Source organism: Platalea leucorodia (genome assembly GCF_965183815.1).
Source record: "Platalea leucorodia genome assembly, chromosome: 5".
NCBI lineage: Eukaryota > Metazoa > Chordata > Aves > Pelecaniformes > Threskiornithidae > Platalea > Platalea leucorodia.
Genome location: NC_138827.1, coordinates 2,915,029 through 2,933,831, shown reverse-complemented (window position 1 = coordinate 2,933,831; position 18,803 = coordinate 2,915,029). Strand labels below are relative to the sequence as shown.

Genomic DNA, 18,803 nt, shown 5'->3' with positions numbered 1-18,803 from the left:
AATTGTTTAATAATCATACAAACACCAAATCCTAATATTAATTAAAAAATAATAGAAACTATTGTTTTCATAGCTTCTCATGGAGTCTCTGGGTAGTTTTCAATGCTAATTCAAAGCTAATTTAAATAGAATTAAGTACTAACTAAGAAGAGAGAACCTAAGTCTTGCAATCAATCACTGTACCCTTTGCTTCGCAAATTCTGACACTAATTTGAAAACAAACCTGCATATTTTTACAATTCTCCCAGAACAAGGTAACATGATTTCTCAGTGCCTTTTTGCAGTTCTGCCCTTCTCCCTCCAGCAAGCCCTGCTACTCATTTTGGGGAAAAGATGGACAACTTTGCTTCCACTTAACTGGTCCGTGGTGCGGCCTAGCTAATAGTAAGCACTTAAGTACAGCGTGTATCAAGCTGCAGTACAAGAAACTAAAGGGTCACCTGCAAAAGGACAGCATGCAAAGATATAAAAATAACTTTTCCCTGACTTAGCTGACACAGGAAAGAAAAAGTTAATAATCCTCCTCCTCCATATGTGCAGAGAACTCAAAGGAGCTCACTTCCTGAATACGGAAAAAAACCTAAAGTCAAAGACTCACCTATTCTGGTAACTGTAGTAGGCAGCATCACGAGGAATAGTACACAACTGCTTGCCGTAGCAGCACAAGGTCTGTGGAGAAAACTCATACTGCAAAACAACGGTGAGAAAAGAAGCTTTAAAATGTCATCTTCTGTTACTTATGTCAATCAAGTATCTATTAGGCAAACCTGACGCTTACAGATGTCATAATACATTGTTATGTTTATCACGCTTTTCCAAGCTATTGTAAATATATTAGCACAGCTTTCCTAATTCAATTACAATTATTAACTATATAAGCTAAATAGCTGACCATCTAACCACCTACTTTATTGCAATGGACATGGGAAACAAGTAAAGCGTTTTAATATTGCTTATGACCCAAAAAGGTGTTCTGAGGGAGAAAAATACAACAACAATAATAGAATAGCAGCAAGAAGGATGCTATCTACCTTTTTTAGCTCTTAGGATGCTTATAATAAAGCCAAACTTTTACCAACCCTTTAATTCACTATTTCAATTTGTAAAAAAAGAGTATACAAAGCCTATGTTTTAGCTGATTAATCAAGCTAAGCTCTCTGGAAGAATACAGCTCCATCCCTGGAACACGTACCTTGCGCCCACAACAGTAGCCAAGTGATTGCATAACGGGATCAATTTCTTGTTCAAACACCTCCGCCAGTTTAGTGCAAAACTTATAGACCCTGGAAGTCTTGCGATTGTAAAGCCAGGCATTGTTAAACATTAGCCAAACATCGTCCACATATTGCCAGGGTTCTTGGTACTGTCCAGTATCCAATTTACGTTTAATGGTTGAAAGATCCATAGGATTCTTCACAATGTCGAAGTAATCCTTCAAACACACACACAAAACCCTTTATTTTTAAGGTGTCAACTGTTCACACTATGTTGTACAGAAAAGGTGAAATGTTTATATGAGCAAAGACAAAACACAAAAACATTTTGTATTTTTTTTTTTAATGCCAACTCACCGGAATCCCTAAAAGCTGGGGATCCACAGGCTGTCTAAAAGGTAGAGACTCTGGGTCCTGCCGGTACAAAGCTTCAAGGGTAGGCATGAGAGCCTGGCGCAGCTCCTCTGGTTTGAAAACTGTTAATGAAATTCAGTAAGGTTAGAAAATTTCCTTCCAGGTTTCCTAACCTCGACTCCCCTAAAAAACCCAAAACATAACAAACCAAACAACAACAAAAAAATCCCACACAAGAAAACCCGAAGAACAAAAAAACGCCACCAAACAAAAACCCAAACCTATGTTAACATAAAAATCTCAAGAGGGATTTCCTGGTCTGCATAGCTGATCAGAGGCAAAACTTACAATCAAGAGGCTACTGCACAGCCTTTATGTTGACTCAAATCACAGTAGGTAATATTCCCAGAATAGGGAGATAGGAACAGCTGTAGCCCATAACGATACATATTCTAGAGCATTAAAAAAAAAAACAACCAACATCTAGAACCAAATTAATTTAATTGCTTCAACATGGATGAACCTTAGCTCTTCTGAGAAGAGATTAAGCATGTTTTCCACTCCCTCCCTTCTAACCTTGTTTGCCATTTCCAAGCCAAGATTCTTCTAGCAAAACACACCGTAGTGGACAGGGCCGAAGAGCCAGCTCTAGAGAGTTACCAGATGTCTGGATAGCTGGCACAGGAATTTTCTGGCCATAGTATACAAACTGTCCTGGTCTGATGGACTGTTAATTGATTTTGAAAGTGTTAATACTTCCAGATTTATATGCATCATTACAACCACTTGGCAACAGTGGCATGGCAACAGCCATGTTTCTTTCAATAGTGGATGACAAGGACAAGAAAGGCAATGCATTTTCTGAGAAATAATGATAACTTGGAGAGCTCTTTGAACATCTCAGCAGTGTAATTACATTTATTTCCTTAGGAACAGAGTCTTTAAATAGGGAAGAATGCCTATTATTCAGAAAAAAAGACAACTAAGGAAAGCTGGATGGTATCTAATATTCATCTACCTGGCTGAAACGAGAACGATACCAATAAAAGGGAGCAATTAGGAGTTCTGTTGAAAGCACTTAAATCAACAGGGCTACAGTGACCCCTTTGAGGCTGATCATTGCTTTTGTCACTCAAATGGTATTTTGGCAAGATATAAATTGCTTTTTGGGACTTCTAGTTAAAAATCTAAGATTTTTTTTAAAAAGTTCTTTATTTTCCTTTTTCATTTGAGTGCTGTTTCTGAGAGGAAGTCTTTTCGTCTCAACCACAGTCACCGAAATCACACACAAAAATAAAGCAAGACAAGAAATTAAGTTGACGCTACTCAAAAAAATTCTGAAGCATGAAGTTCTCATTTTTTTTTTTTTAGCCATTTGTAGATGCTGCAGCTCCTGGAAACTGTTGGTCAGGATGAAAATTGTAAGACCGTTTGAGAGCACTGCCTCTAACTGGACAGAGGATTGCTGCTCATGTACACAACAGGCAAGGTACCACCCGAGTCACCTAAATCACGGCAAAGAACTAAGCGAGCTGCCAGAAGGGCTTCTGCAAGGGCTTGCCTTACTGATACATCAAGATCTCGTGCTGCTACTGCTGAACTCAGACTCGCCAGATTAAAAACGAGATGAGCCAAGGAGGCCTACGTTTGTTGTTACAACAACGGATGCAACTTGATGATCATTTCAGCTGTTGCCACAATCTCAGTCCCGATAAAATGGCAATTCTCTTCCGTATTGATTGATACCATATATGCAGGCACTTTCCTATGAAAGGAAGCCTACCATACACTCTCAAATATTTATGAACAACTACTAAATTATATTATGGAATTCTCGAGAACAGAAGGAAATACTAAATTCCATTCATGAGAAAAAGTATTCTCTATTGCTTCTGGAACCATTTTGCTCTGGCTCAGGTAGTTCATAACCCGATCATCTAAATTATTTCATTTAATGAAATGTAAAGGTCAAAAAGCACCTTTTAATAATCTATTCTGGCCACCTGCTTGACACTGCTTTTAGAATTTTCCCTGTACCAACCCCTATAACAACATACCACTAAGCTAGAGTACCTTTCAAAATAAATCCAATCTTAATTTAAACCCAAACTACAGAGATTCAGCACAACTTTTGCCAAGCTCCTTAAAGCCTAATTATCTTTGCTGATAAAATTTACAACCTACTTTCGTTTTGAAGCTTGAAAAAATAAAAATCAAAATCCAGTTATTATTTCAATTTATGACTTCACCTTAAAAACGTAAAGAAAGTTGCCTTCATCTTTAGCAGTAAAAAAGCTGCTCTGCCTCTAAGGAACATGACTAATAACAGAACATTTGATCATAGGATCTCCCTATACACAGATTTTACAAGAAAGTTTCTGTTCTCCCCTCTCCCCCTTTTCCACAATTAAACGCTCTCCGTTCTCCTCTGGTAACTAGAAGATCTTTGTAAGGAGCTGGCATCCAGTTATCCCATTTTGTCTTGGATGCGTGGGTGGTAAAAAGAAAATGGGATCTTTGCCTGAATCACGATGACGTGTTATCATCTGCCAGAGAAGTGTATAATGCTACCTTTTTTATCTTTTTAAACTTTCATTTCTTTCAAACAGAGGAAATCCTGCTTATGATTACTAAGGAGAAAATTTGTAAGGGAAGATGAAGACATCTTCAAAACGATAAGGACAATACACCTGAACACCCCTCCCCAAAACCAAGCCCTTGAAGGTTTTGCGTAATTATGTCTTCTAAAGAAGGGAAGAAAGCAGTAAAACTAATCTTGAAGGTCAAACTAAGGCAGCCATCTACAACAAGGAGAGAGGAGCTACCCAAATGAGTACGATACTCTTTCTTTTGAGAAGGCCTTCCCCTCAGCATGGCAGCACATGTCTGCTACGTCCCGGGTTACCGTGGGGTGCACCTCAGGAATCTGGCCGCATGGGAAGGAAGAAGAGTTTCCAATACTTCTGTACCCCATGAGAAACTCCAGATGAGTCTCGTAAGTAGTTTTAAAATATCCTATAACCCTTAAGCACACTTCACGGTATTTGCTCTCAAATACCTCTTGGTTTATTTAGCATTTTAATACAAACGCTCTATTAGAGTTGGGCAAACTACTTGGTGGGAAAATGTCACCATTTAAAATTGTATATGCCGTTGTACCTGCCCACACTGCACATGCATTATACTATACGGCTACTCAGTGACAATATTTCTAAGATAAAATTGTGTTACTAAATGAGGTATCGGAAAGAGGTAGTAACCCAGACTGAATCAGCAGAACAACAGTGCAGCTCTTCCACGGACTAATTCTGCAAGAACCTTCCTCTTTCAACCACTCGCCTCGATTTACTCGCAAGCACACTCCTTCTAACAAGCAGCAGTGATTCTTTCCACTGGGAATATAACTGGTTTACAAATGCTAATAAGCTTTCCACTCCCTGGGTTACATTTTGTTCGAAATAGGCCCTGCCAGTGAGTTCTGCAGTGCACTCTCATTTGGCTGGCCCGCTGTGCTACAAACTGAAAACACTATCTACAGGAAAACGTGTTTCATAGCATTTTATTATAAAAAGATGATGTTTACGAATTAAATGCAACCCAAGGCATATACAAGAGATCAAGATTCAAGCTGCACAAACTTTAAAACTTGATGATTTCCTGATCGCATTCTGGAAAGCATGCACCATCATGTTCTCCTAACGCAGTTACGTGCAGTTTCCTTTGCAAGGGAAGAAGAAAAAAAGTAATGAAATGGATCATCACTTTTCCTTTTTTGACATTTGCAGCATGTTGAAAGCTTCCCTTTGGTCAAAACCTAAAAACTAACCACAGAAAACATCACCTCAAAAACCAGAATGCTAAGAGACAGAGGTCTCTAAACAGCTAAGGTTTCCGAGTCCAAAAACTTATCTTGCAGGCTCCCACAAAGCCTGCACTACAAATGGAGCAATTTCTTCTTGCCCACTTTCTTTAAGAATCTTATTCATTTATTTCTTACTAGCCCAAGGCATGCAATCATTTATGTACGTCCATTCAAGATCTGTAACGCCATCAAGTTTCCTTTTGGAAAAATATCCAGTATACAGACACAGTCACACCTAAACCTGTGCTAACACTGTAGATTAATTTAAGAGACTACTGACCTAACTATTTCTGAGGAGAAGGCTTTCAAACAAACACTACACTGAAAACTACACAGGACTCCAAGGTTTAAGGCTATTGCAGCAGACCAGCCTTGGAGGAACACAGATGCAGGAGAAGAAGAGGTCAAGCACCCGATTCTCGGAGAAGCGAAGGCTAAAACTCAGCACGAAGGCGGTTTGCGCAGCCTCTAACGGAAAAGCAAAGCAATGGATGTTCTCGGTTACTGAGAGCACTCTCTCTACACTGAGCTCCCCTGAAAGAGCTCTGGCCAAGACACAGAAGAAGAGACTTGTGTATATAATTTCTCCAGCAATCACTGCCTTAACTCCCTTGGTCCTTCTGGGCAGAAACTGGAAGCTGTGAGAAGACTGCTGCGATCAAGACCACAGTGACATGCTTTTCTCACCTGTGATTCATATAACATTAAAGGAACACTACTTTCAAAAATAAATTACACGAAGTATGGATCTCCTAGAGCTCCACGTGCTGGCATATGTGTGCAAGACAGACCTCCCAGCAGGAACCGAGACCATGGGAAACAAATGCTAGTAAAATAAAGTACACAAGAAAAAACTCAGTTTTCATACACATACTTTTTTTGCGGGGCTGAGATGGCGATGTGGATTGTGAAGTGGTTCCATTAGTGCCGCTCTCCTCTTCCTCTTTAGCATCTACTTTTATTTCAGGCTTCTTTTCTTCTACTTCCATTGGCTCCTGTTTCAGTTCTGTCCCATCTGTTTCTTCTTTTGTTTGTGAAGATCCTTGCAAATCCTCCTCCACCTTAAGAAAGGATGCAATGAGATGTACTATTACATCTATGACCCAAACTCGAGTCATCAAAATATTAGTTTGAGATTGTCAAAGCACTCTCCATCCATGGCTTTCCTCAGGACAGTTACTTTCCAGTAACTACCCTCCTCTCGCCCCTTAGCTCACCAATTCAGACACATCATTAAGTGCTTTTATATCTATCACTGCTTTCAGTTAAGCTGTATAGAATCTCATTTACCTCAGTCTTAGCTTCCACTTGTGTCTCACTAGTCTCTGGCTCAGTTTCTTCAGTTTTAACTTCTGATTTGCTTTCTAGCATTGGTGCATCTGGTCCTAGTTGCTGGGAATTCGTATCAGCACTAGCAACTGAGGCAGGGGTGGGGACCCTGTTATCAATACTAGCTGCTGCCTGGGATAGCTGTTGTAAAAACAGTACAAAAGAAAGACACTGCATATATAGAAATATTTTCCTTTACTAAAAATGAACAGCACAAAAAAGACATGAGATGATATTCTAAAACAGTGCAGAACATGGATACAGGAGCTCACTGTAGCCAAGTTTCCATATAACACATTTAATGACTCTGCTTAACAGAGGAGAAGCCAAGGAAGAATTCTGCCCCAAAGAGGCTTCTTTTACAGAGAAAACACCTGCCCAGTGAAACACTGTACATTCCTTGACATGTGCATTCATCCTGACTAAAGCTTAAAAGAAAAAATTTATGCAAATTTCACGATCAAAAAAAGACCGATTCTGATTAAGGCCAAGTGTAGTCTTAGGCCTGTTACGCCTCATCTTTCTGCACGCTGCTGCCATTTTTACTTTGAGCAGTTCGAAGTCATTCAATACGCCCCCCCTCCTTCAAACAACGCTGAGAACATCGGAACACACACACACCATTTTACCCATCTCTATAACGAACCCTTTGGTCTAAAGTAGAAGCTACTATTGACAGCTATGAGCTCTATACATTCACAACACGGTGCTATACATAGCGAGAACTCTTGTGGAATGCCACTACACAAGAAAAATGCAACTAGCTGGTACTTACTGGAGTGCCAGGTGGCTGTGCCTGCACAGATGTTGGCTGTTGCTGAGATGGCTGTGGGGTTGGCACAGACTGGGGTTGAACTGGGGTCTGAGGTTGCGGTGTGACTTGAGCCTGTGCCGCAGTCTGCCCCGTAGGCGTGCTTTGTGTCTGTGTCGCGTTTGGAACGGAACCCGGTGTCGGTGTTGGTGTTTGTCCTGAAGATGAGACGGGTGTCGAAGGCTGAGTGGGTGCTGCTGGCTGAGGAGGAGTCATTCCAGTTGGCGTTTGGTGCTGAATAGGTGGCATCCCAGCAGCAGTGGACACAGGAGGTGTAGTCTGATGTAGAGGTGGCTGGGTCACTGGCGGACACGGTAACTGCCCACTCTGCGGTCCTAGCATGTTCATGGAGTTGGGAAGAGCAGCACTGGGAACCTGCCCCTGCTGGAGAGAGAGAGTCTCTTACAGACATGTGACTCCGAAACTCTGGGAATCACACTTGTCCTTTAAATCACAGCACTGAAGTCGTCTTTAACAGAATACTGCAAGTCTAAACGTGAGATCAGCTATAAACAAATGCTGCTATTGCAAATGGCTATGCTCTGACTTCTCTAATCGTTTTCTTCAGCTCTTAGTCAAAGACCTTGCTCCTAGACCTAGACGTGGCATGCACGTCTTTTTGCATTAATTCTACTGGCACGGAGAGGGAACCCTCAAAATCTGTGAGTAACACAGAAACCCACAGGCAGACAGTCTCTAAATCGTGCCATTAGCTGGGCAAAGGTCAGGCTTTGCATACAAAATGGTTTCGAGCAAATACACGTTAGGCCTGGACTCTAGAGCAGCCCTGCTTTAGAAAATAGTTCAACGCATTTAATGCCTGCCCCATTGCACAGTGCAAGACTTAAGAAGGGTTTTGTTTTTTAAATTCTAATTAAACTACTCCAGATGCTTAAGAAAATTGTGGATTTGTTTTTCAGAGCAGCAACAATAAAGTATTTTGGATGCGCACAGACCTTTAAACGATACATTTTACTAAAGATTGCATCAGATAACTAATGATAAAAAAGAATACTCTATCCTCAGATGTACTCTTACTCTTGGAAATCTAAATCAATTAATAGGTTCCTGCAGATGAGGTTTCAAATTTAAAACATGCTTCTATATTGCCTGTACCAGTCAGTTTTATTGAACTAAGTGCATCAGGAAAAAAAATGTTCACCACAAAGGTGGTCAAACAACTGAGCCAGGGCCCAAGAAATTGAAGATGCTCTGTCCTGAACATATGCCAAAGTTGGCTCGACAGAGCCCTTCATAACCTGATCTAAGTTATCTCTCATTTGAGGATGGGGCTGGACTAGAGGACTCCGGAGGTCTCAACTAACCTAAATTACCCAGACTCTGAGTTAAAAACCAAGCCTCTCTCTGTGGAAAAACATATACTTTGGCATCGTAACCACAGCTGCTACTTCACTGACCACTACTGTAACAGACAAACGTTACAGAAAAAAACACCAATTTTCTCTTCAGAAGCAGAGAGGTTCAAACAAACTTTAGATCTTCCCCGACCACGTTATTGTAATTCTTGATTTAAGGTTAGCTACTAAGGTCCACACAAAGACAAAAGCATATGCTCATAAACGTCCCATAAACTAACTTAAGATATCTCCCCCTGAAAATCTCATCAGCATGCATTTTTTTAGAATTCAAATCAGGAATTACAGGCGTTGCCCCCCAGTTAGCATATGCAGATAGGTTATCTAAGAGCTTATGAAGAAGGCAGAGGTAACCCAGGATCCCCCAAAGTCAGGGGTGACTACAATAAACAATGGATATATATAAATATAAATAATCAAACATAGATTAAAGAAATTAAAACAAAATAATTAAGAGTAAACAACTCAAGTATTAGAAAAGCCACCTTACCTGTGCCACCCCGGCCTGGGCTGTTGATTGACCCATGCCCACACTGTTCACATTCATGGCCCCACTGGATGCTGGAAACTGGTTCTGGGGCAGGAACTGGTTCTGGGTTGGAGCCTGACCCATCATGTTGTTGGAATGAGCTCCCATCATGTTCTGCGGCTGAGGCATTCGGGAAGGAGACATTGCCATCTAAAAATTAACACCCAAATTAAAGATATTACCATTTAGTATTACATAGCAAGACAAAGGAAAATACCCTCAATGTAATCGACCAAAAAAAGATAGGACAACAAAATAAAAGGAAAACTGGCTTTAGTAAACCAAATGGAAGTGGGCATATGCATATAACTTTAGCATTTGTTCCACAGTATTCATGAGGAAATTATTTTTAAACAGGTAATATTCAAAACTCTACTAAGAGTGCTGAAACTCTGTTTTGTTCTCTGAGCTAACACAGATAATCCAGTGAAACTGAAAATATTTTTGTTTTTCTAAAGAATAAAAACATGTTTTCATGCAGGAATAAAAAAGGTATATATACTGCAAAGACACAGTTTCCAGAAGAATATGCTCTTCCACAGACTGTTGGAGATTATTGCATCTCTGGCATCTACCTCTCCAAAGTTTTTTTTTCCCCTAAATATTGAAAACAAGCGCTTCAATAAATGCCTGACAGACTCGGTATGTTTCCATGAAATTATCCCACAATTTACAGCACTACTCGATGACATGGCCTTTTCAGAACAGCGTTAACACTGCTAAATGTAATCAACCCATTCTGAGAAGAACTTGGTAACAAGAAGTACGAACCGCAGGAACAGCGCCCATGTTGTTCATTTGTACAGGGTGGTTCATTGGAGAAGCTGCACGGGGTCCCATGGGTGCTTGTGGCATCTGTACATTCCCTATGGACATGGGGTTAAACTGATTCATTCCTGCAAATGCACCCCCAAAACAACTCATTAGGAACAAGTCATCAGAATTTATCTATGTATACTCTACTATAACATTTATTAGGACTAAAGTTTGACTGCCCTACGCTTTTATCTTTTTCTTTTAACTTTGTTCAAATTAACTTGGCTTAAGAGACAAATCAGGATGCAAGAAGTATTTAGAAGAATACCAGTTAGGGTGAAACATAACTTGCTGTCTAAAATGCTATCTCTAAATAATACCTTGGGATGGTTTCTTAAAATCAGGCATTTGCTTTGAAACTGCAATGTCTTATTCAGGCCTCACTGAAATGGTTGAAGGAAATATGATAAAAATACATGTTGTATATATGAAGGCAGCTCCTAGCCTCAAATCAAGACAAAAGCTAGCAATATGCTTAAACAGGTGTTGCGCTTTTTATACAAAACATTTAACCCCTTCAAAAACCCCAAACTTGTCTCACAGGAATAAAGGTGTGAATAAATAATTATGAAGCTATACTTGCTATCAACTTTTTCTCCTATTGAAATGAATTTTAAAAGGATGTAACTTCTCAAGGACATTTCAACACGAGTTTCAACTTACTATTAACTCTGAACCAAGAAATAAAATAAGTGAGGCCACTTTTTTGGAGGAAGCCAAAGCACCTAAAAGTCATGGGTTTTTATTTTACAGAAAAAAAACCGCCCATGAGCCCACAGCAGCCTAAGGCAGTGACGGCAAGCCATCAGTGCTACGAACAAGCTACAAGGCTTTTTTAGATGGACTTTGTATCAGAAACCACGAAAGGATATCATTAGTTATACAGATTCTAGCATTGATCTGCTAAGTTTCCAGCTACTGGTGTATTTTTGGCTAATTAACTGATGAAACCATGCCTACATCCTCCTGCCCTCGCCCCCCCCATTACAGTGTTTTAAATGAGATTATCCACAGTATTCTTGCTTGCGCTCTCCTCTTTTTGAAAGGACTGAATGACTTCCCAGTACCCAAGTACTGGGTACACGTTGCCAGTTCTTAAGACAAGACTGCACTGAGACAGTCCCTGCCACAGAGCAACAACAAAGAATGATGCCAAAAAAAGGGAGACCCAGTGGTTCCCCCCACTCCAACTCCAAAAGAAAAACGGAAGAGCAGAGCAGCTTTTCCCGCTAACAATTATTTTGAACCCACAAACTGCAATTCGAGAGGAAAACATAGATACCTTGAGAAACCTGCATACGACTTATAGGCACGGTTGGCATGGACATAGGCCCATCTGCAACACAACAGAAGAATGGTCAGCAAAAAACAATTTAAAATACGAACTCGAGATTAGCGTGAGGACACAAAGCGTGCAAAGCTACACCTGAAACGCAGAAGTCCCTCCTACAGAAGTACTTACTGGGCGGCCTCACGGGCTGTGCCTGGCCCATGGCAGCAGCCACCTGCGGGATACCAGGGGGCTGAGGTCCTGGGGTCTGTAAGGCTGGCTGATTCCCCAACATCCCTTGTTTATGTAGACGAGACCTCCGTTTCTCTTCTAGCTCCTTTTGTATCTTATAGATTTTCTCTGCTAATAAATGATAATATTCATCCTAAAAGAGAAAAAAAGATAGTACTCAGCATCAAGTATAAGACAGCAGCAGCAGAACTCACGTAGTCTACCAGAATATTGTCACCTGGTTTAGGGTTGGTTTTTATGTCTAACACCTGCCTACTTGAAAAAGAAATATTTCTTTCCAGAATTCTGTTAAATTGAGAAAGTCTCATCAGTGCTTTAATGCAGAAAAGGAAAAACAAAGTTTCCAGAAAACACGCGAGGCTTGGCTTCATGGCTATCCTTCGTATGTACTCTGAGTAGATTAGCAGACAAAGGAGAAGACTGTAGGTTCCCTGTTGCTTCAACAAAAAACAGGAAGCTGTGATTTAGTTTCTAAGTGTTAATGATTTTTAAATGTTATTTTCATAATAAACATTTCCACTAATCCACAGACAAAAGAAAAAAGTGTTCCCAGCAACACAGTTACACCGAATAAACTTCAGGAGACAGATGTTAAGGACAGATCAATTTTTACATAAAGAAAAGAACCGCTCTTTTCCTAAGGAGTCTGACTACCGACAGTCATTGCCAGGAATAAACAAAAACAGACAAAACCCCAAAGGAATGGAGGAAATCAGTGAAAAATAGTCCACAGGCACAGACAACTAAACACTACCTGTGTACAAGATGAAAAATCCATTTTACTCAATCTACATGGACAACAGATCAAATAAGAGTGCACCGTGCGCAGCAAGGTAGACAATTTTGCTTGTCAGCAATTGCTGGACGCCCATCTGCTAAGTGCATGAGATTATGCACCCGTTAAAGGCAAAAAACCCTACAACCCCTCAAGACTACATTTCTTTTGCGGGGTCACCTCTGCTCTCAAAACCCAGTGTTACATGGAGCAAAGGTTGAGTGATGCTTGTCCCACAGTCATTTTGTCGTCATCCAATTTTCATCAAAACTAGAATTTGTTACTACAGTAGGATTCACTTCATTTCAGAAAACTAATACGAGATAGATATTCCTCCCCAGCCTCGTTAAGAAAGGCCAGTGCTGCAATATAAAGCTTTGGTTTTAGGTCACTTCTCCAAATGTCTCAAAAATCCATCAGTGCAGACACTTTTTGCAGTCCAATTTAAAAGCACTCCAGCCCCTTCCCTCCTCCTGCTCAAGACACTTCACCTGTAACTTCCTACCTGTAAATTTAATATCGTGCTACTTTCCCACTGCAAAGATTCCTGAAAAAGGACGTGTTCACAAGGAGCACATACTACTAAAACAATGTCAAACTGCTTACAATGATGCCTCATACTAATCCACTTTTCAATGTCAAAACAGAACGGATGCTTCTTAAAAAGAAGGACGCAATTCCACACGGCATTGTTAATATATTCTAAACTACTCCCTTCTTCCAAGTTTGCTGCTTGGAGCCAAATATGTTAGATGAATTCCCATAAAAGAGACTTCGGGCAATGAAGCTCTGACAGCTGTTTTAAGGGATGAAGACAAGACACTTCTGGGTATTTGTCTGGCACAGAGGTCAGAAGACATTTAATTTTATAACCAGAAGTCTACTACGCTCATCCTTACTAAGAAGGTATTTAGATGCCTATGTCTATGAAATCCTCATTCTCTCTGAAGTTGTTCTCTAAAGCTGCCAGGGTGATCACACACGAGTGTTCCTTGCTAAACAACCTCTTGGTAGGCACAAGGAGACTATGATATTGTCACTAACCAGCACTGTCGCAGCAGCAGCATTACAAGTATGGCCACCGCCTGTCTACCTCTAGGAAATAAATCTTGATTCCACCTTCAGCTTCTCTGGGAGATGGTCTGAAAGGGGCAGACTAAGTGTTACTGTCTTACTGGATGATTATCACCTGAAATGCCACTAACTGCTCTCTTTAGATATTCTTATTTAAGGAAGGACCTCGAGATTCTGATCAGGTAAGATCTCACTAGCTATTATTACTGGCGCTGCTAACGTTGTCTTTACCTGATGAAAACTTTCAGGGAGCGGTTCCTCTAGGGTAGAATTACCACAGTGTCATAACAAAATACTATCCTCAGCATGTCAACCAACAGGGGTTTGCTCCCTCTGAGCGATGGAGATTTGAACTGACACCCCTTTGCAGACAGAGCAAAAGTCATGAACTAGAACAGGAATTCTCTCGTTTCCCATGCACAAGGACAAACGCAGGCAAACTGACTTCTTATCTTGAGATGTGAAACAGCTATGTGTCTTAGCCTAATCGCTCTCGGTGCTGCTGAGCAGAGGAGAAATAATTCCAAGAGTGCGGGCAAGACGTATAACAGGACTGAGTCCTAGAGAAAACCTCCAATGGCAAAGAGGCATTAAGAAAGTTTTAAAACTACTATTTACACAGACTTCCAGAAAGGAGAAAGTCGGCAAGAGAAACATCAAGAACCGCAAGCTGTGCTCCAGCCTTCCTGCATGTCAACCACACTTTCAGGAGGAATGGAAACAGGGCTGGGACGATATCTAGTTTTCATGGAGCTGAGGGAGGTGAATTAGCTTGGAGTGGCATTAATCAGATGGCTTGGGACTATACAAACACTGTCACAGACAGAAAGCACGACTTTCCTCATCCAGAGACAAGAGAAATGATTCTCTGTGGTTTTCATTATGCTTGTAACATTTGTGATAGTACTGTTCTTGAACTGAATACTTGGACTGAAGCAACATACCCTACTGTTAGCAGATTCATACATATCTCCTTCCACTTTCCTGGCATAAGCCACCAAGTTCTCCATGCGGCGATCCTTCAGTGCTGCCGGATCAGGAGTGGGGAAGATGGCTTGGACACTACAAGAAAGGAGAACGAATAAAAGAAAAATTCTTCAAGGGAAAAAAAAATATTATTCAATACAGCTTTACAATATTCAACCTGGACATTCCTTCATACATCAGAGATGTAAAAGCATATCAAAATTGTTTTTTTAAAAAAAAAAAAAAAAAAAATCTATATTGCACTACTCCCCACAAGATTAAAGCAAATTCAATGATGAAAAAATGTGAGGTTTGACAGTCTAGAGCCTAAATACTTGTTTATTACAGCAGAGCGAACTTACTAGCAGTATAAACTAGTTTCATGCCCGTTCCTTAATGAGCACAAAGAATGAACCAAAGAGGAGGGTTAGAGGTAACAGCTCATCCTCAGCGGCCCAGTGTCAGAGAACCACTACTGCTAACTTCCTCAGCAACTTTTCAGCTTAACAGTACAACTACAGTATTGAAATTCTTTAAAAACATTCAGGAAAAATACGCGGTCTTGGTGAATACTTACAGTTTATGCACTAAATGATTGCGCAGGTCCTGAGTGACATGTTCATGCCATGCTTTCCTTACCCCGGTACTAGAAGGAGGCGCAGCCGTTGGCATTGAGCTGAGGTTTCCAACATTGCCAGAATTTGTGCCATCATTCATTAGTGGGCTAAAATAAAAAGAAAAGGGACTGTTACAGCACAGCATGCAGAGTTTTGTTCTATGTTTGATGCCTGAAGTTATTTTTAAGTAATTCCTCTCATCACTTCTAGCTACTGCATCAAACATTCTCTAAGTGAAATTCTGATATCAGCAAACCGCAACACCTACAGCAGCAAAGCTCAGGAGTTTGGAAGACACGGTATGAACGATAAAGAATCACAACTCAGAAATACAAAATATTCTTCCTTTGGGAATTCATTTAAAACTACTAAATATTCTGGGGCTCCCTGGGGGGACAGAGTGGTAGACAGAGAACTGAAATAGGAAAGAAGAGCATAGCTATAGATGTGACTGATCATTGCCATGCCAATACAATTAGTTTTTAAAGCATGCTCTTTATTTACATTCATAAGCATGTAAATAAATGTTTAATTGAGCAAGAACGAAAATGCGTGCATTACTTATTTGTCCCAAGGGATGTTGGAAGAGCTGTTTCAGAAATTAGACTAGCTTGCTGGTCTGTTGTTATTCCTCCTGCGGGAAGGTTCATCTGGTTGGCTCCTTTGGGACAAAATTAAACATCATTGGCATCCAGTTCACAAGTTTGACAATAACATGGCAAAACTACACTTTACTAACTGGTTAACGAAAGAAACAGTGTATCAGAGAAGTACTTTTACAATAACATCTGCTGCGGTGCATATATGTAGCTACTTAAATTACTTTTCGGTCTGAAGATCTTTTTTCCTACAAAAACTCGTCTATTAAAATTTAAAATTCGTAAGAATAGTTCAATAAGCTAAAAAGAAGATAATACTACAATTAAGTTCCAGAAAGAAATTAGCATTTGAGACAGAATTGTCTGCTAGAACAGCTGAAACACTTGTTAAACAAACCAAAATCCTCCAGCAATTCTGTTTAATCACCTTAGACAACAATAAGCTACGGACTGTATTTTAAAAGAAACTAAAACTACTGCTATTTGGCAGAAGCAATATATTCAAAGCTCTCTAATATTCAAATGGAAATGAATGGTAGTGTTTATAAATAGTATAATTGTAAGTTATTAATCAATATGAACAGAAAGTCACTACTCTGATCAAGTGAAATACTAGACTATCCTAAAAATTCAACAGTTCGGTTTATTTTAATACCTGAGTTTCTCGGTATTTTTTCTACCTACCCAGTGCATTAATGGTCCTCATTTGCTGGTGAGCCTGAGGCTGTGCCGGCTGTTGGCCTTGTACCTGGGGCTGCAACTGTGTTTGAGGCTGGTTGCCATACGGCAGTCCAAGAGCAGCGTAGGCTCGTTGCATGGAGCTGGGGTCAATCGGATTAGGATTACTTAGCGATGGAGTATTCTGCTGGCCTGTGCCAACAGAACCGATGGAATTTTGGATTCCACCAGCTGGAGACCCTAGAAGGGCTATTAAAAAAAAAAAAAAGAAAGGATAAGAGAAAATTGAAAATCAATGAGGACAAACAATAAAATAAATCATGCCAAGAATCAACAGAACATGCATATAGTTATATGGTACATATTTTTTCTGCCAAAGGACAGAATGACACCCGAGATGTCAAGTAGGGAAACTCAGCCTTTGATTCTACAGGACAGAAACCACCCTAGCAATTAATACATGCAGTCTAAAGAGAAGTGCTGTAAATTTTGGGCAGATAAGCCCATAATTACTGTAACACACAAAGTAGAGTCTCCAATATAAGGCTAAATAGGATTTTCATGCTTGGGACAGTAGACTAAAGGGGGGAAAAAAAATAATTAATTCCTCTACTTCCCTCTTTCCCATCAATCCCATTTTAGGTCAAAATATTTGGCTCCAGAACAGAGATCCTGAGTTCAGCAGAAATACTGTGTCCTTGGACACAAAGGTAATACTGAAGATCTGTTGGTAGAAATTTTCATTCCGAGCAGTCACTAGATGAATCCTCTGAAGGCCAAATTACCCTAAAACCCAAGTTATTCAGAGATATGAAAAGCCCTGATGGGTTTCAGATTGTACTGACAAAATCTAAAATAATTTGAAGTGTCAGAAAGGGGATGAGCCTGCCACAGGTTTTGGTAAATGATTTAGATAATAATATTTAGGTATTCATTAACCTGTATGACCACCACAACCAACCAACCTCTCTCACCACAGATGTATGGAAGAGTCTTTTCCATTGCAGAAATGAAATGGAAACAACAGGACAAGCAGTTTTTACTAAACCCAGAAGTGAATAAAAATCTGCTTTCCAGTCCTCATTTTGACTGCCATTCTAAGTAATAACATGTTCCACTGTGAATGACACATGGAGTATATCCTTCACTACAGAGACACTGCATTTTGATAACCGAGACTCTGGTAGAAGTAATACAGACTTCACATTTTCCCCCTCAAGTAATTAAATATGTAATGTGCATTACAAATTTGTGAGCTAAACACAGCAGCAATAATAGCTTTTAATAGGCAACAATAGCTGTTTTATTGAAATATTAGGAGAGGCACATGGTTAGAAAAAAAAAATAAAGTCAGGGAAACAAGCCTTCTGAGACATTAACAGCATTATCTAGGCTTTCTTAAATCCTTACCCACTATGGAAACTGAGAGAATCACTGAAAAAGACACACACACTTTCAGCTTCCATCCAAGAGAAAACACACACATTACAGAGTCCAGACTTTTCCCTCTCCAGATGAGAATTCAATCTGATCTCATTTGCCAAAGAACTACAAATAAATATAGACAGAGATCCCCCTCTCCAGAATAAGCAGCCCCACAGAAAAATAGCCTTTTTTTCCCCCAAGGACACCCCGCAGTATTTTCAACACTGGGTTTACCACGGAAATTAGGCTTACATATGCTTACACTCTGTGGACACATTCGTAATAACTTTTGAACTCACTGAGCATTTCCAAGCAAGTTTAAAAACCAAAGACAGAAGCTGACTGAGATCCTATCAGTTTCATTAAAAAAAACAAAAGAAAAAAGGACATACTAAAGAGCAACTCTATGAATTTCTTGTTGGACTTGCACATAGCACTCTGGAATCACACAATCTAAGAGAAAGATGCCTCTACACTAGCGCAAGGCAAGAAATAAGAAGCCTCTAGAAAGGTTAAATAGCACAAAACTTGTGGCACCCTGGGATTCAAAAGGCTTCAGAGGCTGTTGTGACAGCAAAGGATCGATTCAGGAGCTAATAAAAATTTGAGCTTGTTAGAAAAAGAGGACAATATATCTCCGGAAACATTACAACAAAAAACCCCCATGCACTTGCAGCGTTGGCTGTAAATCAGAGGCACATCTCTGGAGATGGCAGGATGACCACAGGGGATGCTGAAGGCTGGGAGCAGGAAAAAGGCTCCCAGCCATCCCACTGAGGACAGCAAAGTGTTTCACCATTCCACGTGCTCTTCTGGGGAAAAAAGCTGGCACTGATCTTCTGAGGACTGCAAGCTT

The 18,803-nt window shown here is 40.2% G+C and overlaps 1 protein-coding gene across 6 annotated transcripts in view; it reads right to left on the bottom strand.

The window, feature by feature from the left end:
• Positions 1–18,803, bottom strand: part of CREBBP (CREB binding lysine acetyltransferase) — a 99,794-nt gene that overhangs the window by 26,749 nt on the left and 54,242 nt on the right. For 2 of the 6 annotated variants that reach the window (XM_082312994.1, XM_082312998.1), the window contains 14 exons: positions 16,529–16,771; positions 15,807–15,906; positions 15,206–15,352; positions 14,607–14,724; positions 11,754–11,946; positions 11,574–11,627; positions 10,247–10,371; positions 9,437–9,625; positions 7,535–7,954; positions 6,721–6,900; positions 6,305–6,491; positions 1,572–1,690; positions 1,193–1,432; positions 599–687 (listed from right to left, as the gene is read on the bottom strand). In XM_082312994.1, the coding sequence (XP_082169120.1) occupies positions 599–687; positions 1,193–1,432; positions 1,572–1,690; positions 6,305–6,491; positions 6,721–6,900; positions 7,535–7,954; positions 9,437–9,625; positions 10,247–10,371; positions 11,574–11,627; positions 11,754–11,946; positions 14,607–14,724; positions 15,206–15,352; positions 15,807–15,906; positions 16,529–16,771 (2,404 nt within the window). The remainder of the gene's footprint in view (positions 1–598; positions 688–1,192; positions 1,433–1,571; positions 1,691–6,304; positions 6,492–6,720; positions 6,901–7,534; positions 7,955–9,436; positions 9,626–10,246; positions 10,372–11,573; positions 11,628–11,753; positions 11,947–14,606; positions 14,725–15,205; positions 15,353–15,806; positions 15,907–16,528; positions 16,772–18,803) is intronic. The other 4 variants (XM_082312995.1, XM_082312997.1, XM_082312996.1 and 1 more) reach the window with 4 other exon arrangements.